This window comes from Anser cygnoides, chromosome 15 (assembly GCF_040182565.1).
Source record: "Anser cygnoides isolate HZ-2024a breed goose chromosome 15, Taihu_goose_T2T_genome, whole genome shotgun sequence".
In the NCBI taxonomy this organism is placed as follows: Eukaryota; Metazoa; Chordata; class Aves; order Anseriformes; family Anatidae; genus Anser; species Anser cygnoides.
The window spans coordinates 13,742,585-13,770,437 of NC_089887.1; the positions used below are offsets into that span (position 1 = coordinate 13,742,585).

Sequence of the window (27,853 nt, forward strand, 5' to 3'; positions counted from 1 at the left end):
CCAGCTGCTAGGCTTAAAACAACAACAACTCCATGGGTTATAAATATGAAAATATGGTCATTGTTGTTAGGAAACTTCTTCGAAGAATAAATATAAAAAACATACCTATGCCTACCAAACTTCTCAAAACACACATGTATAGCAATATGATTTACAGGAAAAACAGTAATGAATGATGTTGCCCTGCTGTGAAAATATGAAGATGCTATAGGTAACTCAAGATTAATCTGTTTAAGGATTAAAAATGAACCAAGCACACAGAGGACAGATGAATCTATAGCCAGGTTTGTAGATATTGTACATATAGATTCTGATAGCTGAAAGCTAACTATAGGGTTATATGAAATTCATTGAAGTATTTTCCACTCCTCTCAGCAACAAGTCTGTTTTCTTCCTAAAAAATTTCCAGTCACTTTGTCTGCATGTCAGAAGTGATCTGCTGACTAAGGGTAAAGAAACTTTGCTGACAAGACAAATACTGCTTTAAAATTAAATGTTTTTATTCTAATTTCATTTTCTTCTAATTTTAATTTCAGGAATGTGAACTTTTGTGTCAAAATGGCAGGTGCAGTCAGTGGACTGCAGATACACCTTGTTAATCGGGTTCTCTTCTCGCCCGGATTCTTCCTCCACGACGTTGACAAGAATGCCATACCATTTTACAATATACTATTTAATGTTACACCTTATATGGTGTGTTTTTTTTTTTTTAGCTTAAAGACTATGTTCCCTTGTCCCTGGCCAGCTGCAGGGTACACACACAGCTCCTCACTGCAGAGCAGCTCAGCTCCGGGAGCTGACTCAGACACTGAACAGTTAGCTGCCACTTCAAAACCAGCTTACGCAGACCCAGTGCTGGTGGACATGGCTTGTTACACAGCAGTTAATTCTGTACTGGATTGTGATCCCAGGCATTGTATTAAGCAACTCACAGCAGCTCTTCTATCCCCCAGGCACTGAAAAAGGGCTCAGACAGCATCCTCAGAGACACTGCAGAGCCATGAGTGACTACAGCAAACGAGGATGTGCTCAGGGGCACATCAGCCCTGCGGTCACAACACAATACAGCAATTTTCAGCTTCATCCACATCATGGCACTTGTGACTTTTTTCAGACACCCACAAATTGTTTATCAGTTTGAGAATCTCCGAACTTTAGATTTTCTGTTGATCTGCCAAGTTCCATTCTAGGGTTGCAGGGCGGACGATGGACCCAAGCGCACCCACCACCACCACCACTTTGTCATGACGTTCGACAGCCAACAGTAATTCCAAAATTGTTTTGCTTTCGGTAAAAAGCATTTCAAAACCCCTCTCCTCAATCTATTTCTGCAGTCCTAACGCTTCACCAGTCGAGTCTCAGGACTTCTGCTTCTTCGTAACGATGGTTTCCTCGGCATCCGCGCTGCACGGCCCGCCCCACAGCAGCTGTGCCTCCCTGCCGGCGGAGGGGAGGAGTGAGGCGTGGAGGGGGACGCTCTGAGGGGAGGAGGGACAACTTTAGAAGTCTCCATAGTCTTTTCCTTTCAGGAAACACATCCTGTTAATGTTTGACTGCTGTGGCAGCGGCTCTGTTTGTTGCAGCCGACTACGCCCTGAGGCTCACCAAAAACAGCCACAAAAACAGCCATTTCCTCTTAGCTGGGGGAAGGGGGGGGGGGGCGGCAGACCTTTTCCTCACAGCAGCCCGTTCTCTGGTCCCTGCCACTTGCAGTCAGACGTTCAGAGACGGACACAGCAGAGCAAATTCCTCAGGATACACCAAACTTTCACAGTTCTTTGGGATGAAAGCATTCATGTGGAGTTCAGCTGCGATTTGAGAATGACATTTGTCAGTGTTCGAGGGATATTTTGAAGTTTGCATCTGGAAAAGGCTTTTGGAGCTCTTTGACTCGGAGGAATCCGCACTCCACACAGTTGCTCTTGAGGGCTGAGGCACGCTGCTGGCAAGCAGCCCTCCCTCCCTCACCCCAGCAGCAGTTCAGGCTCTTCTGCTTCAAGACTGGAGTCCTCCTCCCTTTGCCTCACAAGGAATTTTGTCTCACGAGGAATGGAAGTCCCTATCTTCCAGTTCATCACAGGACTGGCATTGCTTATCAAAGTGCAAGAAGGTGGATAAGCCAAAGCCGGGAAGGACGGAGAAACCTAAAAAAAGCTCCTTTGTGTTCTTTTATTTTATGGAATTCTATCTACCTCACAAAATTCTCATTTGCTTGATCAGAAACACCTCTGGAGTTGACTTTGAGAATGAACGGTGATGTCCTCTAGCCATTCATAACATCATATTGAAGCTGCCTCCATTTCAAGTCCAATTTCAATGTGCTGGAGCTGACTGAGACCTTGTGTCTTCTGCAAATAGAGACTGGCAGTGAGCTGACAGTCAGATATGACTGTCCAGAAACTGGTAGCCACAGCTGTGTTGGTAGCCCTGGTCTCACTTATTCTTAACAACGCAGCTGCCTTTACTCCTAACTGGGTATACCAGACCCTGGAAGATGGGCGTAAGCGCAGCGTGGGGCTCTGGAAGATGTGCTGGCTGGCAGAAAAGAGCAAAGGAGGTGCAAGCACCAGGCATGGGCAAGGGGAGGAGCGCGAGTGTGAAGCCCTGGGCTGGGGTTCAGAATCAGCTGGGTTCCAGGAGTCTCGTAGCACTGTCAAACGTAAGTTCAATTTCTTGTCTTCTCTGCTTCTGCTAGATTGTCATTGATACGTTGTACTAGGTCATGAGGAATTTATAGCCGAAGCAGAACATCCACATAGCGCTCTGAAATCAATGTTAACCATCCGATTCTAAACATCTAAACACCTCTTAAGAGTAATCATGTGAAAATCATTAAGCATGACATATTTCTCATTTGCAAATTCAGACTTGTGGGATCTTAAGAATACATATAGCTTAAACTGAGCCGTTTAAAATTGGTTAAGATCAAATCTGTAAGCCAATTTGCAGAGGTATAAAGTTGAGCAATAAAAAAAGTGCCCCTTGTATTCATGATGTGAAGGGTGTGACCCTATTCTCATTAAACTAGAGCAGAATTATGCTTGGAATATTTGTGTTCATCTCTGACACCTTGGTTTAACTATGGCTAACTGGTCCAAGAACTTTTCTCCGCTGAAAGCCTGTGCTTTCAGCAGCTGGCTTCTATGCAGGCATCTAAACAAGCTGATAACAGACAGGGGTTTTGAGCACAGCAGTGCCTTGGGGTTTGTTCATTCAGGCAAATCAAACAACACTTTAAATGAATCCTTCAAGGAAGTGATTTTTTTTTTTCATGGTTTGAAAAGCAGAGAAAGAACAAAATGCTCTGTTCCTCCTTTAAGTCTCTTATATCCCTCTGGAGACTAAACAAAAATACAAGAGGAATTTCTTTTCAAAAAAAAAAAAGCTTTACTGTGGGCCCACACCACATCATGTTTTCCAAAAAAAAAAAAGTGCAGTAACTTTTTTCACATGTGCTAGAAACTGTTATAAATGCCTAAACATGACTTTCAGCTTAACTAAAAGAACTTATGTAACGTCAAATCATCACAAATAGGATTAGACTGTTCAAAAAATTCCTTGATGTCTACCTGTAACTTCATTACTCTAATCACTGCCCCAATTATTATTTATAAGCCATGTTCTAACTTGAAAAGCATGCATACATTTAAAAGTACGTGGTCTTTATCTAACAGCTAGAATAAGCTCCTGCATATTGAATTTGGCTCCTGCAGCATTTTAAATCCGCAAACTTGTATTTCTTGCTATGCACAGCTCAAAAGATGGGTGGTACTATAAAGATAGGCATAGAAAAACTAGTTTCATAGCAAAATTGTATGCAATTTTGCATACAGCAAGTTATTTGCAATTTGCATATAGCAATTTCTTATGTCAAATAGAACCAAAATGTGATAGACAATTTTTAAATTTAAAAGTAATAGTTACAGATAATTCTTTTGGGGACATGATGACACTAACACTAAGAAAAGCTCTTAAAATGTTAAAGAAGGACTTTGAAACCCAATGACTCATTTCATCAAGCATCCATTCACTATTTAATCTGAGAGCTAAGAGTAAGCACAAGTCAAATTTTCAGTCTCTACAGCATTTAAAAGAAAATCTCACCTCAACAGCTGTACCATGACAATCTAATGAGGAAACAAAATCAGTTACACATTAAGACATGTTTCCATGCATAGTACGCTTAGTATGGGCCCAATTCTGCAGCCATGGTTTCATCATTTTAAATAAGTTCTTTAATACAAAATCACATATTATTTAAGTAATGTATATATAGCAATCCTCATCTGTCAGTTATAATGACACATGCATGTATATAAATACATATATGTGAACAACTTTTTGAATTCCGTCCTCAAAGAGTTAAGGTTTAGTATTTTTGAGAATTAGCTTTTCCATATACTGATGATTTCTGTACAAGTACTGCATAAATAACAGTCAACTAAATATGCTACTGCAAGTAGGCTCAATTACTGGCAGAGAAGCATGTTCTTAGAACCTATTTTTCACTGAATACAACCTAAGGGCCTTCTCTTTCTCCCACTGAAATCACTGGCAAAACCCCTTTTCAGAGGACAGAGCTATGTTGTACTATGTTATATCTATACTGTATTAGAAACAGGAAAGAAAGAAATCCAGGGATAGTAGTCAGTGATACTATAAAATGAGATGGAAATTTAACATCTCAATGTGAATGATTTCAACAAAGCACAACATGAAAGAAATGTGGGTGACTTAGATTGCAGGGGGAAGTACTTCAACTCCATTCAAGCTAAAACATTACTGCTCCTGGCAGAAGGGTCTGATCTCCCCCCTTCCTTTATCCACTTCTTCCTTTACCTCCCTTCTTGCCATACGTTCCTGCACCCTTCCTTCAACCATCTGTGATACTAAAAAGCTTCTGTGAAGCTATTCACATGGCTAACAGCAAGGAAATATCCAGGTTTAGAGTGGAATTTTTTAGTGTTTGCTTTTTTGCTTGGTTATTTTTCTGTTGGATTAAGCTGTGGTATTGCGAGTCCAACAAGTACTGCTCCTAGCACAAGCCGAGTGATGCAAGTGTGCTGATGGGTGAGAGCTCCCTTTCAGTGGCACCGATCTGTCAGATCTGAAATCTTTGTTTACGTTGAGAATCAGAGCCCAGCTGGGGCTCTGAGGATACCAATGAGGATACCAATCGAAGTTTTTCTAACGTGGACAAGCCACTAGATGATGCAAAACTAAAGGCTTTTGCTGAGAACTCAGATGGCATATTCCCTCTTCAAAACACTCCAAACAATCTTAGCGAGGTAGCCTAACACTTCTGTCATCTGTGTGAGGGCAAGGAAGCTTGCCAAAGGTTACAGAGATTGTTCCAGAGATATTACAAATATTCAGAAGATTAGGCCATGCAGTTTGGCTCTTGTCTACATTTTTTAACCCCTCATAAGTGTAGTAGAAGCATGCACACAGTAAGAACTTATGTCAGACAGCGTATCCCAGGAATTCAGTACTCAGCTCCGTGCCCACTTAGAAGGCACAGATGCTACAGAGCAGTAGCATTGCAGAAGACTCAAGCTAACTCAAGTACTGAGAACGTGTAGCTACAGCACTAGTGACACGCTGTCAGAGCAAACCAGACCTGCACAGCCACCGTTACCTACATCCTGGCCCAACACCAGACTGGTAACGCTGCATTGCACTGTGTGAACACACCAGATTACTTGAAATCAGCTTAGATGTTTTTAACCACGCTGCACAGTACAGCTATGCCCTTAAGCCCTGTAGTGCTACAGACTGTGTGGACAGATGGAGCTGATTTTTTCATTAGCAACAGTCACATTCTGTTCCTTTTTGTCTGAAGAACACTACAAACAGCGTGGAACTGCAGGAATAGGGAAGGGTTTAAAATGATTTACAACCTTGCTTGGTTCTTCAAGGTTCCAGGTGAACTGAATGAAAATCCCAGCAGTGGTATCCTTATTTCATCTACAGACAGATGCCAAGAGTAAGATACTTGTAGTCCTTACAAACAGAGTAACCAGTGACAGGGAGAGGCACAGTATCACAAGTGACTACGTGACTCCCGTAAGGGCTAAACATAAACACCTGTCCAGCCTCAATGTATGATTTATGCAAACGCATTATGAAATGCAGTGACTAAGTCAGGATGCTGCTCTGTGTGGGAACAATGAGCTGACAGTTGTTCACATCAACAGCAATTTAGAGCATGCCACTGTCCACTAGGAATTTCTCTGAAGTTTGGCTGTACAGAAACCAGTCTGCGTCCAGCAGCTGAGTGTGTTATAGATACGTATTAATTTTTCAACATATACAGATGAAGAAAGGAGGCACACTGCACTGGGAGAACACAACTACCATGAGAGCAAAAATAGCCAAAGGCTGCCCGGTAAGCTGCCGAGGCTGTTACACAGAGATACAGTCCATTCAGACAGCTGGCAGCTCCAGGCTTGTGATTTCCCTTCCTAACATCTGCAATATGATCAACATTCAAATAAATGAAATCACTAAATTGTAACGGTGGAGGCCAATATGCAGTCTTTCTGGAGGTAAATTTTAAGAGGCCTACTCTCCTTAGAGTGAATCTTCATTTTAACATGATTTTCCTATGTTGTACACTTTTTTTTTTTTTGTAGAAAGTTAGAAACTTCATAGAATCATAAAAGTGGCTTGGGTTGGAAGGGACCTTAAAGATCATCTACTTCCAATCTTCCCTGCTGTGGGCAGAGATACCACATTCTTGGTTGATTCATTCACAAACTTCTTGGGATTCAGGCTAATTTAGGATAGTTAATGTTTCAATACAGTTATCTTCACATGTTTCACAAATATCAGAGAAATCATCATTTCATTACCCTCGCTATTGAGGCTTTGAATTCATTTAAAGCTTTAGGAGGGAAAATGGCTAAGGAGCTATCAAACATTTCACATTAAATACATTTATTACAGCCACCAACACAAATGGTTATAACCAATCCATTGATGTTTATAACCATGCAAAACTGTCATAACATGTATTCAACCAATATCTCAACACGAATTGTGTAAGAGCCTTGTCTGTTAGAACTGATCACTATATAGAAGCATTCTTAATGTTCTGTTTGAAAAGTCCCCTTAACTTAAACATAATTTATGTTGAAAATAGTTGATGCAGATGCCTTCACTCCAAAACTGAAATGCTTCCTTTCTCCACCAAAAAAAGATTTATACACCTGTTAAACTAAATATTCAAATAGGAAATTGAAGCTCAGATGAGCTCAATCCTAAAGTTCCAATGTACCTAAGATTTCACTAAACTGTCACATAGAAGAGTTCAGTTGGAAGAGAGCTATAAAGGTCATCAAGTCCAACTGCAACATCAGAACATTTAATTGTGCTACTTGGTCCCCTCCCCTTCCCCCCCTTTTTTAAAATGATTTTGAAAGTGGGGAAAAAAACAGATGGAAATGAGGCAGAAGGCATTTTCCCATTTTCCACAGATTTTTTTTTCATTTTTACCACAAGATCATAAATTGCACACTTCAGAAAAATATCTAGAAGATGAAACCAAGTCAAATAAATGACTTCTAATTTGCAAGACATCCATCCAGCAACAGAATACTCTGCATTTTCATAGCGCTCTTGAAACTCAAGGCACAGCTCCAGCTGATTTCCATGTGAGCTGTGGAGACTTCATCCACATCTGACCTTTGGTGACAATGCTGACATCCAAAACAAGAGGAACACAAAATTAGTCGCCAAAAATTTGGGTAGATTTTTTAGAATGATAAAGAAGTGTTTCTTACAAAATACAGAACTAAGTTCTCCAGCACAGAATTCAGCTTTGTTGCAAGACCATGCATAACAGTCAGCAAGACAGAAGTCAAAGAGAGACACTGTTTACATAGCACCCCTTCAGCTTTTTTGCGCTGCACTTTCATGCACTGAATGAATCAAAGCTCCTGTGAAAAAACAGTATAATCCCACTCATGCAAGCATGTACTCTGCTGGCTTTTCCTAATGTTTGGATGCTTGGCTTTGCATTTCTGAAGTCCGTACAACATGGATTTTTAAATCAACTCAGAAAGGCTGAAGAACACCACCACAACACAGAAGCAAGTGCTAACCCTAACTTGAATCATACGCAGACTTCAAACCTTTAGATAAAGCCTAGACATAACAGACTGCTGCTTTTTAAATGGCTTACCTAGTGCAGGAGTAAGAAATGGAATTCACCAGACCCACACAGCAAGGACTCAGAGCTTAAAAAGAACTAACTCTTTGCCCTCAGCTCCAGTGCCTGGTAATGTAGTGGATTCCTAGAAGCTCGGCTGAACACACGAGAAGATTGTAGTCAATTTTTTTTGGCATATCCCCTGCTCTGTGACAGCTATGAGCTCACCAGAGGTATGATGTGATGAATATGCCTAGCACTCTTGAGCTTTCAGAGGATTTGTCAGCTACAGTTCTGTTAAGCAAACGTGTACTAAAACTTCTAAGACTACCTACTGGAGTGAATTTCTTTAGGAACAGCAAGAGATGCATCCCTTCTCAGGCTAACACGTTAACAAAACGTCAAGTTCCGGATGAAAACCATGTACTCAGAATGTCTTGATTATATTTGAGAAAATCTAATTACTTAGCCTACTTAGATTAAACTGTACCAGAAGCAGCATATGATCTCAGCCTGCAGACACCCAGCCCAAGAAGATGAAGGCTAGCAAAGTTACAAGCAACTGAAAACAGGCTCTTACAAAAAGAAGTGAAGCAGCTTAGGGACAGGAAGCATTGATAGTTGTATCCCTAACTAGAAGACTAGAACTATTTTAGAAGAGCAAGGCAGACTTTATCCTCCTTTCCAGAATAGACATGCATAAACACTGAAGATTTATGAAGACAGATACATCTTAGTATGTATAGTCAATGACTCACTGAATAATCAATAAATCATAGAACCATAAAAAAGAAATCACGAGTAGAAATCCTATAGTTTGCCTTTTATGCTAACAATGAAAAATAACTGAATAATGCTTAAAAAAAAAAACAACAAGGATAAAAAGTATTAGTCAGTTGAAATAACCTTTAAATAGATACCAAAAAGTGTAATTTTTGAGATTAAAAGAACACTGAATGCAACTTAAGTTGCATTAAGTTGCATTAACTATTAAGTTAACACTTAAATGCAACTAAAGTAACCATTTTAACACTATAATATATATAAATATATATATTATATATAATTATATATATAACTAACTTAATATTAACTTATAATATAACTTAATACATTATAAGTTATATTAAGTTATAAGTTATAACAAACTTAATATAAATAAAAATAAATAAATAAATAAATATATATAAAATCACTAGATATAAGGAGGAAATTTCCTCAAGAAAAGAATATCCTAAAACATGGATACACTGACGGCAGCAGCCTAAGGTGGCACTATACTTCAGATATGCATAATGAACTTCTAATAGCTAAAGTTTAAACAGATTTTTAGATTTAAAATCACGGAAAACAGGACTAGGATAATAGCACGCTCAGAGTCATCTCCTGCAGCTTTGATGCCATGCAGTGAATTGGGCAGTTGTGGTAATAACTTCAGATATAATACTGTTCCCCACATAGCGAGTGAAACTGTGGTCACCGTCTCTTTCCATGGCCGGTAACTTAGGAAGTTACAGCAGATGTACTGAAGTTTGCACTAAAATTTTTGAAAGTGCTATTTCTCAGGGGAAGTTTTAGACAACTACTAAGTTATCTTGGGCTGCTTATTTTCCTTCATTCATACGTTGTGCTTTAATCAGTCAAAAGCTTGAATTCCTGCAGACAGAAGAGGGGAAGAAAACCTCATGCTTTCAGCAATTAGCATAACACGATTGTTCAATGAGATCATTCTTCTTATTATTCTAAAACACTGCAAATTACTCTTCAATATGACTAACCTACTTCTGCAAAGCACAAATAACCCTGGTGCTATCATGTAACACAAAACAAAACTGCTGCTTGCAAATAAAGTCAAATCAGCATTCTTAATCCAGATGGATAATTCTGGTCAAGGAAATGAGCAAGGCAATGGGGAATTGGAATTGGTCTCATCCCTAGAGTTTCGGTTTTGACCCTTGACTGGTAACAATATTAAACAAAGCAGAATTCATTAGTCAGTGCCCCTAACTACCCAGCTGTACAAGAAACACAGCTAGAATCCCTGTCCATGAATTAATTACTTCTCAAAGCATACTGGGATCCAGATGGGCTTCCAAAAGGAAGAAGTCAGAGACTAGCACTTTGTAATGCTTAACAACAGCTGCAGAGAGCGTTGAAGCCATTCTGTGTCTATCCACTTCCATTTCTCAACAGCTAAAACACATTTAAGGGAGGTGAAGGAAGGCAGGGAAAAATACCCCCTGTGGTGTCCGGTTCTGTTCTACTAGAAGCATCCACTTCTAGCTATAGGAAATGCTTTCAGTGGTTAAACTGCAGGAGACAGGTGACATTAATGAGTTCAAAACAAAAAAGTGGTATGACCAAAGTACCTATGTTATCATGACAGTCTTAAACGATAGATTCTGGAAGCTAATTGTTAATACAAATACCACCCGTAATTGTGCACACAACCATTATGAACTTCTCGTTCTCACATATGGTGGCTAATACAAATCATTCTGCAGAACTAAAGTTTGTAATGGACATGGGAGGCAGTAGTGGGATCACAGTTACTGTAAATGAAGCAGAATGTTTGACACAGTCAAACGGACTACTCTACATTCATACTAATTATAGAAAACCCATTGGAACGGGCTGCAGTTGGCTACTGAGGAATTTTTGCTTTACATAAAAATTAAAATATCAACAGGCAGACTAAAGGCACACAGACAAACACCAAATTTCACAGCTCTTACAAAAAATGCAATAAAAGCAAATTTTTTCAAAGATAAGAGCTATCTATTCCTGAATTGACCAGTCACTCAAGTGCGAAAACAGCCTTGTGGCCTTGCCTTCCTCAGCATGTTTGACATCTTTCAATCAAGTCTTTGGGTGCAGGCTCTGAAGAAATGCTTCTCATATGCATGCTTAATTCCCTTCCTTGACCAGCATCGTCCACTTTTTTTGGTTGTCCTCAATAAAACGCAGTCGTAGGTGCTTTCCACAACTACCACCTTTTTGGATGGCGCAGTGGCTGGGTGGGTAGCTGGGTTTCATTTTGCAGCTCAGCTCAGGGTTGCACATGCACAAAACAGAATTATCACGTGCTGAGATGACAACATGCGAAGCTACCATGACTGATCAAGCACAGTAAACTAGAGGGGCAGTTCCAGACTCAGTCAAGTCAGCAAGTTCCACTGAGAAAATAATGGAGCTTTTAAGAGTTACACACTTAATTTTGTCACTAGCCCTCCCTCCTCTTTCACCCTCTCCTCCCATGTTTGACCATGTATGACCATTTTGGTTAAAAGCAACAGCTATCCAAAATATTAGTTGTATTTCTGCATCTCCAAACAGCAGTGGATGTTAGTTGAAAAAGCATCCCTAAATCTGCAGTTCATGCAAAAAAAAAGATGTTACACATCCAATGCACTCCAACAGCAATAGGACAGTGATCACCCAACTATTATTTAAAGACTAAATTACAACAAATTCTGTTGAAGGCAGTTGAGTTAGTCAAAACTTGCTATTTTTAGCATGCTAAAAATATCTATGGCAAGGGCAAGAGAATTTACACCCGTTACATTGAAAAGAAGACATGGATAACAGTAAAGACAGAAATCTGTTTCTATGACAATGAGTAGTACATATCTCTGTGATAAGCTTTAGAACCCCCCATTTGTTTGTTTGCTTTGTTTTCTAATGCATGCATACACCATGCAGAAGGGCAACAGAATTCACTATGGTTGTGAACCAAGTATTTTTTGTATCTGACACCATAGATAGCTCTGTCAATAAATGCAAGTACTTTTACAATAATGGCTGTAAGCCTGCTATTTCTAGTATATTTCTCATTTAAAAATAATCAGTTTTCTCTTCAGAAAGTACCACTCCTTGAAGTATTACAGAAATCCATTTAAGTGGAAATGCAGAAGAATACTCCTAATGCTCAAGATTTTGCTGATATTTACAAAGCTCAGTGGGCTTCCAAACGTGATTTCACAGTCAACCACCATGAGCTATAAATGTTGAACACGGCAAAAGTTAGAATCATTTACTGCTACAAAGGGCAACTTTGAAAGTTAAGATACTTTGAGCAAATTAATTTTGAGTGAAATAATTCTCTTCTCTGGTCAGAAATGAACTCACTAGGAAAAAAAAACCACCTTTATCATCTTAAGACTTTATTCAATATGAAAACGTTTAATAGACTACGTATCTTAATTAAATCATGAGTTGTTTCTTACAACACTAGGAGCTAAAAATGAACTATGAAGAGAAAATAAAGATTAAACTAATTCTTATGGTTCACAACAGTAAGACCGGACTGAATGATTACCACTATGAAATTTACTCTTGTTGATATCAAGTTTTGTTTTTTGCACTGCTTGGCAGTCTCCTTAGAGGATCAGGAATTTACTTCAGTTCTTAGCTAAAGAAATAGGGTGGCAAAGAGGGAAAATATCCAAGCACTTGGCAAACATGAATTAAGTCTTAATCAAACAACAGAAGAGATCAAAATTTAAACTTTGACTCCAAACCCTCCTCTCCTTCTCCACTGCTGCCTGCTTTCTTAGGTATCAGCTCCTCAGTCATGGACTGTTCCAATAAATGTAAGGTGGAACATGCCTACCTTACCACAAACAAGCTAGTGCAACAAATTTTACAAAGCCTTACTGCACAGCAATGGGCAATAGGAACAAAGACATCACCAAGACATTCTGTAAAAAGAAAAAATGCATTGTGAGGTTTGGGGACACAGAAATCCACAAATCCTGCTGCCAAAATAAAAAAGTCCCTAGGCAAAGCTGTCTAACTGACAAGTAATTTTTGTTTACAATTCTCCAGAAAATAAAATTCTGGTGGTTAGTGCACCTAAATTCAATCATAAACAGTTACGTTGCTTTTGAAAAATGACATGAATTTTCATGTCTTGAGCCTTTCCTTTTCTAACACGACTTATACATCGAGCTGCTTCTGTTTCAGAATAGCAACAACATATTAGCAAGAGATGTTGAACTGGCACAATGATATTTACAAAACCTACCTTTTGCTAGAGAGGAAGGAAAAGGATGAAAACAGGACATCCACCAGGTTAACAGGAAAAGTAGGAAAAAAAGCCTGACTAAAAGTACCAAACTTTGCAATGAATATATTCGATTCAGCACCCAGCTGAATCAGGTTTCTATCCAAGACTCGAGGTATTTATGTCTATAATTATTTCTGCATTTGTTCTTTATATTTAATATGTATAAATATATGAAGTCATGTAACTTCTTTTACATGTAAATGGCACAAGAACACCTCATTTGGAGCTGTCAAGCATTGACATCTTTCACTGTAAATCTCTCCTTTGTTACACAGGGGGTGTAACATACAAGGGTCTTTGCAGTGTGTCCAAAAGATTTGTAAGTGTTAAAAGAAGGAAAAGTTAAGAATTCTCTATATGAAGTTCTATTATCAGCATCTCTTAAACCAGCAATAAGTTAGCGGTAGTCCACAAAATGTTAAAGGACAATCCAGTTGGACTAGGTGAAAAATTTCAAGTGTTACAGATTTTTTTTTTCTGTGGTATGATTGTCTTAGAGCCTTGAAAACCCAAACCATGAACAAAGGTTCCATTTCAATCAGTGCCATACAAATGCAGAACAAAAGGACAGTTCCTGCCCTAAACAATTCTGGCTACTAATTACATGTAGAATCTTCACAGGGCAGAAACCAAACGCTTTCGGCAGGCTGTTCTTCAAAATTAGTTACCTGCTTCATGAGATTGTTTTGCTCTGAAGCAACAGTTATAGGGTACCGTTTAACTAAAGAAAAGATTCAACACATCCTAAAGAAAATCTGTTCCTAATCAGACCACAGGAAATGCAGTTAAGAGTAAGGGATTGCCAGGATGGGGAATACTATTTGAGAAACATTTTCTGTGGAATACATTTTACATACCTGCTTAGCCAGGATTTTAAACACCGCCTCCCTGCCCCCCTTTGTTTTTTTTTTTTAAATCATTTTAACTTTAGACTTCCTTCTTATGTTTCCCTAGTGCAGTTTGACATGATGCGTGCCTGTAACCTCATTGCTACTGTTGCTCTGACTGCTGGCCAGCTCATCTTCGTCCTGGGTCTAGTGGAGATACCCATCATATCACAGGATACCCAGTGGTGGGAGGAGGCCATAGCTGCTGTGTTCCAGCTTGCCAGTAAGTACACTTTTTTTTTTCTGATGGAAAAAACACTTCATCCCTATTAAATCCAGGAAAAAATGAGTTTCTTACTTCAAAAATCTTTCAAGTGATAAAGCATAGCAAAAAGGCCTAAATCTAAAAGTAAGCTTATTGTCTCTTAAAAGCTCTCCCCATGTGATTCTGCAATACATGAATAGAAGCTTTTATGTTGGAAATATCAGAATGAATCTTCTGCCAGCCTAGAAAAGCAAGCCATTATTATTTCCTCTGAAACCAGGAGCAAAAGCCTAAAAGAAATGAAATCAATGCAGCGTAATCCCATAGGTTAGCAGAACAAGCAGCTGTTTAAAAACATAGCAGAATGGCAGAACAAATTTCAGGAGTTTTCCTGAAACACTATTATTTGCTTTCAGGTAACTGAATTCTACTCAGTCATGATCAGCTGGATTTTGATAGAGCTATCTCTTACAATCTAGCAAAGAAAGTTGGAGTCAACTTGCAACAGTGACAGTCATAAATAAAACTCCCCACAGTAATTCTCGTAGACAAGGACTATACAGAAATGAGTGAGGAAAGGAGGAAATGGTTTTATCACAATATCCTATTGAGAGCAGTGGCAAGAATCTTTATTACATAAAGTCACTCAGTATTTATTATACCAAGTCCAATCCTATAAACTATCCACGTACGAAACTGTCATTAATGGAGTGTAACACTCAGACTGTTTACAAGATCATATTTAAAACATACATTGTTATCAATGTAACTAACAGGTTATAATTAAGTAACACTTTTTAAAAGTCAAAATTGAATTTTAAAACCATCGAATATTTACAATGATATAAATCTGAGATCCCCAGTTTACCCTGCTGCAAGACCAGAAGCTAGTCCAGGTTATTTAAATATTGTTCCCACAGCAATAACCACCCGTTAAGGATGAACCTGAATTTCAAATAAGAGAAGACTGGTATAACAGAGGTTCTGTAACTCTCAAAGCATCCGATCCGGATTCCAGGTGCAGCAAGACCCCCACGCATCAGTTCAGTAAAACCAAAAGCCAGATATGTAGCCTCACCATAGTAAGGCCTCCCTACAGTCTCATGTATACTATGGACTTTTACAATTCTGGATACCTTTTGCACAGCTCTCCTTGATCTTCAGGTGCAATGCTGGCTTTACTCTTCCCTCCCTCCCATCCTCCCCCAAACTCAACATGTCTGTTTTTCACAGAGGAAATGCATTCTGGCCCTGTTTAGATTTGTTGTTTCATTGACAAACAGCACAGTGGACAGCCCTGTGCCTTTATTCTATCAAGGCTGCTAATTTTAGACTTTTTTTTTTCCTGTGCTGAAGTCTGTTTTAAACACAGTCAGAGAGAGACTGAAGGGCGCCAGGATATCCCGACACAGGAGAAGGAAATGCCTGCTATTACCTGTTATGCAAGCTGAACCTTGAAATCCCCAGTGCTGGGAGGGGAGAAGGGAAGAAAGCCAGAGTCAGAATGATTAGCAAAACACTAATGAGAATGGCTGAAGAAGCTGTTGAATCAAGAAGTTCATCTGCTTGTCTGTGTTCAAAAGGTGTGAGGAGATGGATCTGGCAGCTCATGACAGCTACAAAGAAAGACGTCATGCCGCACGAATCAAAGCTCTCCCATCTGCAGAAATGATGCAATGACTTCGGTGGTTAGCTCTCCCCCCATACTTTACAGTTATGGCATGCTCTCCTTTGCTGTCATCAGATGGTTTTCTGCCCTGCAGTCAGTAACACAGCATCAATTTTACGTCTCATTAGCTTAATGAGAATTTTATGTTAAAACAAACTCCTTACAGACATCCAGAACTACCAGCTCTACGGATAGGTATTTCGAAAAAAAATAAAAATAAAAAAATAATAAAAAAAAAAAGTAGTCACAATATCTGCCCTTATCCCAGTATAAAGTTGACTTCTTTGAAAGCTCTCTAATTTGCCAGGACAGTGGTGTGTGAACTGCGACTGCCCTCAGTAAGTAAGGGTCTGTCCTCACAGGACAGACAGTTCAGAGTACAGCTTGCACTGACAGAAGAGGCTTTTTCCTCTTTCAGAAAGAAAGATGTGCTTTGGAATGTCAGGCCACTCAAATTGGCCAAAAAATCAGCCGCATCAAACAAATCCCTCAGATTTACCCCGCACAACAGCATTTTATACATAATGGTTAATATGTTATTTGTCTGATACCAGACAAAATGTGAAAATTGTGAGCAAGTCCAACATTTCTGTATCTCTGATGAATAACTGCTGCTACAACTAGGACACCATGATTTTTTTTTTAATGAAGTGGAAGAAAGTTGACTGCCTCTTACCCTGTAAGCCACAGGTAACACTTCACTTTTGAGCCTCCATTCCAAGATGGTAATCTCCCATCCATTTTCAAAGTACAGTAAAGCATCAGAAGAGAACAACGGATTATTTAAAAGCACTTTGTTCGTGAAACAGCTCAAGTTAAATCACTGTGAAGCTCCACCCTACTTCATTTATATTACAGTGCAGTCTTCTGTCACCACTTCTCAGGATTCTGCATTCTGGCTGATCACATTCAGCATTCAGGCCACTTGGTTCAAAGAGCTGATTTGACTCTCCTTAAACAAGCTACCTCTCATTTAACAGTAAAGCAGCTACAGATTAAGTTTCTGTGAAAGACCCTCTGCTTTCACCAAACTTTAATTCAATGAATTTTGGTCTTGTTAAAAAGCCTACTTTCCCTACACATTGAGTAAAACGGAGACGGGATGGTATTTTAAGGGATAAAGCCATAGTGTACATGAGGTTATATTTTAGTGCAGACAGATCATTTGTGTGAGAAGAACAATATTATAAAATCACAGAATAATCTAGGTTTTCAAAGACCTTCAAGATCATAGAACGTACATACTTGGATCTTATTAAATATTTGAGTATTGTCTGGGCGATTCCTATTTATTACACTTTCAGATGTCATCCTGCCACATACTTAAAACAGGCATCCAGCTCCTGTTCTTTTCTTTTCCAAATGTGTGGGTTTCATTACAGTTTCCTGTAGTCTGAACAGAAGTCCTTTCTGTTTTAGAAAACTAAGCGTACTAAGTATCATCTTCCAAACTCTATCACAAGTTCTAATCAACCATGTTTGATCCCACAAGAGCTTTTGATGACTCCAGGCTCCCCTGCTTTTTCACTTCTACAACGTGCACAAATGTTTGACAGTCATTCAAAAACGACAGACCTCTGACAGAAGATAAAAGCCCCAGGAAGCAAAGAGGAAGGAAAGAAGAGAGCAAACAGCGTTGCTCCTGGGAGAGCAATGGGATTCGCACAGCTCCAAAGCTCCACAACCTCACACCTCCCAGTTAACAGGAAAGCAAACTGTTTGCTTTGGAAAAGCAACGTGGTGAAAATGGAACCAGTGCTGTATGTGGAATTTTGTGTCAATGCTCAGAAATTTCTCTCTAGAGGTTTTTCGATTTTTTTTTTTCTTTTCCTCCAGGGAACAGTTAAAAACTCAATGTGCTGAATATAAGATGATGAGCTGATGACTCGTTGTAAAGGGAAACCCATACCAACAGGACAGGGAATAAAGAGCACTTCAGACAACATTAAATTACTGCAAGTAGTAACCTGCCAGACTAGATCAGACCTAACGTATTCTAGCCAAGTCTCCTATCTTGTACAACGGCGAATATTAGACTTCAGAGGGAAATGTTAGAAACAGGTGGGGAGGTCTGGGATACATTAGATCTCATCCTAGTTTCTAGAAGTCCAAGACTGGAATAAATCTGAATAATAATGGTTAATATTCCTTCCAATTACTTTTCAGCATTAAATTACTTTAATACCTAATATCCTGAAGATTACAACATTTTGTGTTCCTACTGAGCTTGCCATTTACAGCCAAATAAATTACAATTTTACCTCTTTTGAATTTCAAGCCTTGCACTGCAACTTCTCCTGCTGTTTTCCATCTGACAGCGTATTTCACTCTAGACCCCTAACAAATCACAGGAAACCTGAGTTCATACACACTCTTATGTCTGTGCTATTAAGCCTTAAAACCAACAACACTTTAAACAGTTTACCTTATTTACTTTCTCCTTTCCTCCTGGGTATTACAACTTTAGCTCTGTTGATGTCCAGAAAATCTTAGTGCAGAACAGAAGAGCAAAGCAGCCATTGGAGAATATAGCTGACTATAATTGTGATAGCAACGTGATCCTGATTTCTGTATTACTTCCTTCCACCTTTTTCCTTCACAACACCCTCAAGCCAGAACTGTTTTATGAGGAGATCTATGGAGCTCCAGCCTAACACTTCCTGAAAAGGAAGCAAATAAATGATATTAAACCTAAAAATCATAACAAAAAGAACTTGACTGTTTAACTTGTGGTAAATGCTTTTGTTATTTCTCACTTATTTTACCTCAGCACCAAACTTGCATGTTCTTTATGTGGATTGCAAACCTCAAAGTGATCTTGCTTTCATATACCTGCAAAATGAAAGATCTTTAGATATGGAAGACTATCCTGCTTACTTTGACTGATGGTTCACATGAACAGCTGAACCAGCAAACTAGGAAGGGCAGTACCTCACAAGAACTGTGTTGAACTCTTCAACTGCAGCAGGAAAACGGCCCGCCTGTGTTCTTCATGTCTAAATACAGATTTGAGTAGCAGACAATCTGTTGTGACATCTCAACATCAAGGGCGCGTTCTAACTCGAAATATGGTAATAATGTATTACCGATAAATATGCAAGTATAAGGAATGCATTTCATGACTGTTAGAAATAATGCAGTAATGCAGAAAAAAAAGCATATGAAGTAAGTTCAACTCAAGTATTTATTTTACTGTTTATGAAGATGTCCACTAAGAAGTTTCAACTTGAGTCATTTAGCTAGAGCCGAAGTTAAACTCCTGTTTATCCTTTGGTGCCTCAGAAGATGGAGAGGACAGAGCTCTTGAAAAATGCATGAAAACAGCTCATCCTTAACGACAAATTACCATCGCTAACATTTCTAGGAGGATCACTTGTCAATGACTGCTTCTCTCTGCAGTTTTCTTTTCTCCATTTTTTTCTCCGAGTGACAAGAGCTCTTACTTGTGTCTGACACATGATCTACTTAGACCAAAAGCAGAACTTCCATTGACTCAAACTGCCAGTGCTTCACAGGTGCCAAACAGCCTTTGCAGCTAACTTTTGGTCTGCAAGCCTGCACATTTATCCTTATTTAAACAGATGGCCGACAGAAATTATGTCTACTTCATAGGGAATGCTTTGCTACGTTCAGCTCAAGGACTGGCATTACTTTTATGGAAATCTCCAAAACGTAACTAAGAAAAGAAAGTTCACTGTCAGTAGACCTACACTTGTTAAACAGTGGTCTGCACCTCCTTTAGAAGATTTCCACTAACAAAGTAGAAATCATTCTCTTACAACAAAGTCTCTCAACCTTACGAGGTTACAAAGACGAACTGACAAATTCAAAAGAACACCATAATTGCCCCTGAGAAGCTTTGTTACTCATAACTTGTTTAATTCTAAGAGATGTTACATTTAACCAAAATCCTTGGGAGCTTTTATTGTACTCAACAATATCCAAATAAGAATTCAAAGTCAACTCAAGTCCTTGGGACATTGTAAACCAAAACGAGCATACGTCTACAGCTTTCGGGCTGGTACTACGAAGAGCACAGAAGTATCACAGAAGCACTGCAGCTGCCTCACACTCTAACAACTCTTTTGTACCAAGCTGAGTCAGGAAAAGGTATTAACTGATTAATTATTTACATTGATTCCTACAGCAATTGAACTTTGGGAATCTACCTCACGTTGATAAATAAAACTGAACTTCTACAAGCAGCTTATCTAAGCTTGCAATTCTCAGCAGCTAAACCATTCCCTGTAAAAGTTCACTGGGTATGTAGAGAAGGGAGTTAAGCATTCCCCTCCCTGTTCACTGTTTTTACAGCACAAGGGTCGTTTGTAAAATGTGAACAACAGGCTGGCTGCTCTGCTTTCCTTCTCCCTCCTCCTGGCAGAGAAAGTCATCCTATGGGACAAGCTGTAAAGAAAAGGATTATAAACCCTTCTTGCACTGACCTACTAAGCTGGCTTTTTCATCCAGATAAATTAGCCTGCTGTGTGCTCTCTGGCATAGCAGGGAGCTAGGGGATGAGATTGTACTTCCTGAGGCAAATTAACACTGTTCCTGATACAGACTTTCTACCAATCCCCCCCAAAACCAACGGAGATTTCTAAGACTGCAGTATCAGTATTGTAATAAGACCTATGCAAATCAAGGTGTGTCTGGAAAAAAATATCACAAGTAGAAAGCAACTAAGAAAGTTCTTGTAAAATACTAAAAATCTGTAGTTGGCTTACAGCCAGCTACAGTCGAACAGGAAATTCAGTACACAGACCTAAAATGTAAGTTCAAAAAGCAACATTCTCCTAAACCCACCCCCTCCAACACGGTCAAATACTGTCCCAACCAAAAGTCTTCCTAGTGAATTTGTTATCTGTTTCCTTCCCCAGCGGAAAAGCCCCCCCGTTCAGGCTTGTTTTGCTACCGATGGGAAACAACCAGAGATAAACAGCAGCTCTGTGGGAAAATAAAGTACTTTAAGTAATCTCATCAGGATTTTTCGTAGAGATCTGGCCTCTGTGCAGACTTTAGACAATACACAGTAAGTGACCTGAAACTGATTGACATACGTTTCTTTCCAATTAAATTAATACAGGGAAATTCAGCCACGCATGCATCTAGAAGTCCTGTCACGGCTACCCAACAGAAATTAAATTCATCTAGAAGAAAATTAATATTCTCATAACTGAACTGAGTATTAAAGAAATGTTTCCTATCTACAACTCTTAAAATAAATACCAAGAAGTGACACTGTTCCAACAGGTATTTTAACTGCTTTCCAATAGGAAGAGTCCTTTGCAATCCATGACTCACTTTTTCCTCCCCTCCCTTTTTCAATACTGAGATACTTTATAGAACAAAATATTATAATGGATTAAAAAGTGTCTTTAATCATATCACACAGTAGATGCTGCAATTGTAGAGGGGAATAAAAGTATATCATGAATTAAGAGAAAAAAGATTTATGGCGAGTAGAGCAATTTTCTGGTTATTTTTAGTAGAAGTTACCTATGGGAAATAGTCTGGGAAGGCTATAACTGTTTTCCTCCAGGTATTTTACTGGAACACTGAAATTTAATTCAGACACTGTTGTTCAATATTACAAGTATTTATCTGAAGTGAAAATCAGTGCAATCACTTTAGTCACTGCATTAAGGGAGACAGAGAAGCTATTCTTAGTGCATGGTTAAAAGTCTGCCAACAAAAATAAGCCTTTCTCAATACAGTGCCAAATTCTGCATTGGCACATTTACATTAACAACTGTGTTATACCCAAATCACACAACCACCAATAGGAGCTGAATTCCAGCACCATTTTACCTACACCAAATTTTCACAAGTGATACACTGAGTGAACATTCAGAAATATTCAAGGCAACAAATTAAAACGTTGTCAAAGCTACGCTAATAACTGGCACAGTGAAGGCAGTACACAAAGCAGAAGATAACAACCCCATGAAAATACTTTGTTATAGTTGCGTTAGTAAAAATAAAATGTTAGTCAAACTTCAGTTTCATTCTCTTTCAATACAGAAACCAGTTACTATTGCTTCAATGCCCTAGGATTTGTGATCACGTGGTATTCATGTAATTATTTGTAAGGTTTTATCCATCAATCTGGCAAAACAGAGCATTCCTTGGATATAGCTATATAAGAGACCCAACAAAATAAAAATCTACTTTCCCTGATTAATTGTGGAAACACTCTGGAGCAATGTGCTTCCAACTCTCCCACCTCAGTCATGCTTTCTCTCTCTTAAATGTCAGTTCCTGTCTAGCCTGCAGCAAAGTTAGAATACAGATCCTATGTTTTTCACTCAAGAGCCCCAGTGACTGACTCACTCCTGATATCTGCCAAGTCAGGGAGCTCTGAAACTGATTATCTCCCAATTCCCTCCTGCTCAGGCACTGGCACAAAACTGCAAGAGAAGAGGAAGCCTGTTGCACCATTGGCTGACCAGCTGATCTAGGGTTGAGGAAAAAGGCCTGTGAAGGGAAATAGTCTTGCTAGCATAAATAGTTTTTTGGGGGGGCCTGTAAGTAAACCTTAGTCCTTTTTTCTGGTGCATAATTTCTCCATCAGATGGAAGGATGTTCATGAGGTTGGCCCATCTAGCACAGAGATGTGCTGTCATTTAGGACAGCAATTGCTGTAAGTGATACATAAGGAAGAAATAAAAAGGTGTTTGGGGAAAAAAAAAAGTTTAGATCTTGAAAGCATACCTGTAGCATTTATTTACCTCTGTAGTACCATAAAGGAGTGTGCATAGACTGCTGCTTGCCTCAACTAAGTGAGCAAAGAATGGGGAAAACTCGTGCCCAAGGGAGTACAGCTCACACACACCAGGAACCCTAACATTTTTTCCCCAGCAGGCTTGCACAAGAAGATGTGACTTCCAGAAAGGAAACTGGAAGTGCTGATCATCCATTATTTCCCTAATTTAGATGTACCAGTAAATACCTGTAAACCTGAAGTGGGGAAGGCAGCAGTTGCAAATCAGTAACTGGGCATTAAGCTGAAAGACACTGTGTGTCAGGGTTACTCTATGTAACTGGTGATCTCGAACCTAGCTCCTGCTGCCAAGAAAGCATGCGACAAATACTGCATGATAGCATACAGTGGACTGTTATTAACAAGTATAACTGGTCCTTAGAGGTATTTGTAAGTGGCCACTGATGCACACAGCGTGGCTTCAAAGCTCCTTCCTCCTTAAGTAGTAGTATTAAATTGAACTCTATCTTTAAAAATGAATGTGAATTAAGCTATTTCAAGTCTAGCCAGTGCATCTGACAAGCTATATGATTTGCATTACCTTGTTTTGTTTTTAAATACTTAACTTTTGGGGGAATCCCCTGTGAAACGTGAACTGAAATGAAAACTCAAGAGGAAAACTGATGGCAAACATCTGCCATGCGCCAGGCAGATTCTTCAGTAAGATGAGTCTTTTGTTTTGTACCTCAATACCCTCCTTCCTCTAAGAATTTTAAACCAGCAGGAAAAGAAACAGGTCTACAACTTAGGAAGTACAACCAACCTCCCTTTCTCTCAGCTTCCTGTCTTTATATGAGACAAATGGTACCTATCACCCTTTGAAAAGTGGATTACAACCTGTAGAAGAGCAACTGGTGTTGGTGTTCCACAAATAAAGAATCTGATCTTCACCTGTCTCCTCAGCTACGTGCCTAAGGAGAAATTGAACTCAAGAGGAAGAACGCAGTGTTGAATGTATTGCACTGGACACGAGTCACAACAGTTTTGTTTCGCAGCTGTCACTACCTTCTTATACACCATTACTGTTAACAATAAAGAAAAAGTCATACAAGACCCAGATAACACCAAACATCAAAGTCATTAGTAATTCAAAAGCAGTTCAAGGAAACTTCACAGAAAAGGAAGAGCACAACTAACTGTAGCTTCAGATACAAAAGTAGCATTCTGTGAATGCCCTAACATATAAGCTTCAGTGAGGATTTTCACTGCATGAAGGAAAGAACACTTCCACTTTCACATGATGAGATAACAAAGCCCATGAATATTCAGAAAAACTGACACCTTCAAAGATAGATGATACACCTTCTACAGTCCAAGGATGTCGATAATGTGTCTGGCTTCAAGAAACCGAGATTTTAAACAAAAAAAGCATGCATAATCTGATACACGGCATGCTGTCCAGCTGTTATTACTGGAAAAAAAAAAAAAGATTTAAGCTTGTCAAGCACTTCACAGTTTTTTCTACCCCAACCATAACTCAGTATTTTATCAAACAGGAACCAAGAAGCAACTTTCCAACTTGTACACTTACAAATACTAGAGGACCCATGTATTAATTAATTATTAATTAAGCCCCCATCTCCAACACAGCTAAAGTTAAAATGGCTTCCTCTTTTCCAGTTCTCATACATTTTCACAGGGAATCCAAAAAGCCCACAGACTCTCCTTGGAGCGCTAACAATTATTGGACAAGTCAGTGATTTCTGTAACTGTGTTCCACGTGGCTACAATTGTCCCATATGAAACTTGTTCAGTTTAGTTAAAAATGAACGATTAAATAACTGCTAGAATTCATGATGCCTCAGAGAACCTTACTGAAAAAAAAAATAAAAATCAAGGAATTATCTCAATTGCTGTCCTTAAAACTAACTTAACAACTTAAAACTCATCCATAGTATGTTAGTCTTCCTTCACAGCAAATGCTATTATAGATTGGAAAAATAGCAGTAAAGACCTGTTCCTAATGTAAGAATCTACTTTCTCATATATCCTTCAGGAGAAATGCCTTACTTCGAGTCTTCTCTGGTATATGCCATCTGTGGGACCACACTACTTTAGGAGAAGGTGTAGCAAGCAACTGAGTTAGAAACTACCATCTAGGTAGACATGAGAACACCAACAATGCCAGACGTTTCCCAAATTAATACTCATGTTATATCCATTTATAATGGATATTCAGATTTCACAATGACTCTCAGAATAGTAAGTGTCATGCCTATTTGAGTGATGACTGATTTTTTTTCCTCCTGTTTGTATTTCACTTCCAACTTGCATCTTTCATCTTCGCTGTTTTATTAGTCTTTTTCTAAAGAACTTGAAAGCCTGGTTTATCCCCTCATAACACTTCTCCAGCATAGAGAAATTAGGACCGTTAGGTCCCATTTATTTCACCTTCTTTCCTCCCCTCCATTCTGTGAACACACATTCAGCTATTCATTTTTGCATTTAACTGTATTGGCTTGCCTTAAATAAACATTTCAAAATTTGAGAATAAATGCACTGTATTCTAAACAAACAAAAAAATCGTTATCATTAGTATACCTGTTTTCTGTGAAGGCAACAGGAATAAGAAAGAGGATATTTGTGTAGGACAAGAGAATTGGGGGGGAGGGGATGTAACTTGAACTCCAGCAAAGCAGGAATAAGGTGGGAGTAAGACATTTAAACCAGAGTCAACAGGTGTAAACTAATCATTAAGACTGCTTTTTAGGTATCCAGTCTTCGCATATACCATCATGTTTACATGTGCTGAAGAACACATACAGCACATTGTAATAAGAAGGGAAAGGCTTCACAGATTCATGAACATTGGGGTTGTGTTGCTTTGCCACTACGGGGGTTCAGGAGTAACCCGTTAAAAAAATTCTCACACTTCTTGCAGGTTTTGTTCTGGTTATTGGATTGGTGACTTTCTACCGCATTGGACCGTACACCAACCTCTCGTGGTCTTGTTACCTGAACATCGGAGCCTGTCTTTTGGCCACACTGGCAGCTGCCATCCTCATATGGAACATCCTTCACAGGCGTGAGGACTGCATGGCACCACGGGTCATTGTCATTAGCCGTACCCTGACGGCTCGGTTTCGCCGTGGCCTGGAAAATGACTATGTCGAGTCACCATGCTGAAAGCATGGACTTGAAACAGGGAAGATCTCCAAGGAGATCTGTATTGGTGTTTTCTATAAATATATGCTATAATTTAAAAGTAAGGGTTGAAGGACATCACAAAGCTCACTCTTGTGGGCAGAGGCCCTCAATTATTATTTGGATGGGCTCCATCTATATACATATGTATAAAACATATAATTTTATATATATTATATTGCCCTCTTCATCTGCTGTACAGCACAGAATATTGGATTGTCAGAATCCTGACAGCATCACAGCTACATGTCAGCAGGGTTCAGCTGTAGCAGACAGCGTATGCAATAAGACAACAGAAAAGAGGCAACCTAACATTTTCTGTCTGGATAAAGTTATCTTGCTCCCTTAACGGTATAAAAACTATGGGAGACCCGTAACAATCAGTCACTTCGGAGTTAACAGGCAACCTGAGAAAGCAGAAAACTCACTGTAGAATAAGTGACGATTTTTAACAGCTGTCTAAATTTCTTGGCTCTTTATAGTCTTCTATCCCATTCACCCACCCTTCCTCAAGGAACTTCTCACCAACTGCAACACCTGCTTTCAAGATACAGCACAAAGCAAAACCCACAACTTTAACCATTCTAATTGTAAAGTAAGGGACTGCAGAATTAACCTCCGTTTTATTAGATACTGCTTTTGTATCCTAAGAGAGAGGTTTGCGTTTATCCTATAGGAGTCAGACTCGATGATCCTCATAGGTCCCTTCCAACTCTGGATATTCTATGACATTTTTTCTGTATCTAGATAGAAATGCCTTTAAAAATTAAATGGATATGCAGCTAAAACAGGCCACACATGGTGCTGAAAATCTACTTTGGTGTTATACTGTGGGCAAATATCTACAAAAGGTGGCTACCTGGACTCCCTAATAATCATAGATACTAATAATCTACTTTACTGGAAATTATTACTAAGAACTGGTATTTCAGCCCAAATAAATTTCTTCCCAGCTTGCTTTAACATTTGACACGCCATTTCTAGACTAGAGTGCTATGTTAGGAACCCAGCTCTGCCTAACAATGCTCGGAGAATCACAGAATATTGGGAGACTACCTGCCACTCAAGCACCCAAACTGGAAAATAAGACAAATACAGGACAGGTAAAAGAACTGCCTAGTCACTTCATATAATAGCAAAATGAAAATAATTAGCACTTTCAGAATTAGACATGATGTTTATTAGCCTGACCTTGACAAACCCAAAGGCTCACAAGGCTTGCACATGCAACTTTCAGGAAGAGAAGCCAACAGCTCAAAAACCATTCTGCAAAAATCCTTAAGATACAGGAACTACATACAATGGCTGATGTTTAAAAGCTGTCTACAGATGCTCCTCTGAGTACAATTACTGACAGATTTGAAGGACTGAGCTGTGACAGTCACAGATTGTTTAGGATTTTTGTGTTGCTCCCAGCTGAGTACACTGCTTCTCTTCTTTACTATTATTTCCATCATACTCTGCCACACTTAAAATGTGATAATCAAGCTGGCTCTTGAGTTCTGTTCTCAAACTCAGTTCTGATGCAATAAGAAACTCAACTCCAATTGCTACTCTGCATCATGTTCAAAGTTAGCAACACTCTGCAGAGACTGATGCTCCAGAACAATCGTATTGTTCTAGACTATCAGTATAGAATACATCAATGCTGACAAAGAGTTTCTTCTAACAGTAGGTTTGTAAAAACCAACTAAAACTTGTATTCATTTGCCTGCATTACTTTCTGGAAAAGCTCTATCTTTTCTAGAAACTACATGCTATGATTAATTGCAGGGTTTTTTAAAATTAAACTATTGGAATATTTAAAAGACATTATATTATTTCTTCTAATATTGCAATATCCGTATTATAATAATGTACATTTAAATTTAAAAATCATCTATGTGGTCAATAAATGTGTAATACTTGGTATTACTGTGATTATTTTAGATGTATAAATAAAGTTGTGAATGTTCATTCTCTTCT

General features: G+C 38.9%; 2 protein-coding genes across 10 annotated transcripts in view; one reads left to right on the top strand and one right to left on the bottom strand.

Moving 5' to 3' along the window:
* IFT140 (intraflagellar transport 140) overlaps positions 1-27,853 on the bottom strand; it is a 77,004-nt gene that overhangs the window by 17,064 nt on the left and 32,087 nt on the right. The gene's annotated exons all lie outside the window — the stretch shown is intronic.
* On the top strand, positions 1,521-27,849 carry TMEM204 (transmembrane protein 204). Its single transcript, XM_013197277.3, has 3 exons — positions 1,521-2,659; positions 14,175-14,330; positions 25,626-27,849. The coding sequence occupies exons 1-3, from the start codon at positions 2,386-2,388 to the stop codon at positions 25,868-25,870; spliced, it is 675 nt and encodes a 224-aa protein (XP_013052731.1). The 5' UTR covers positions 1,521-2,385; the 3' UTR covers positions 25,871-27,849.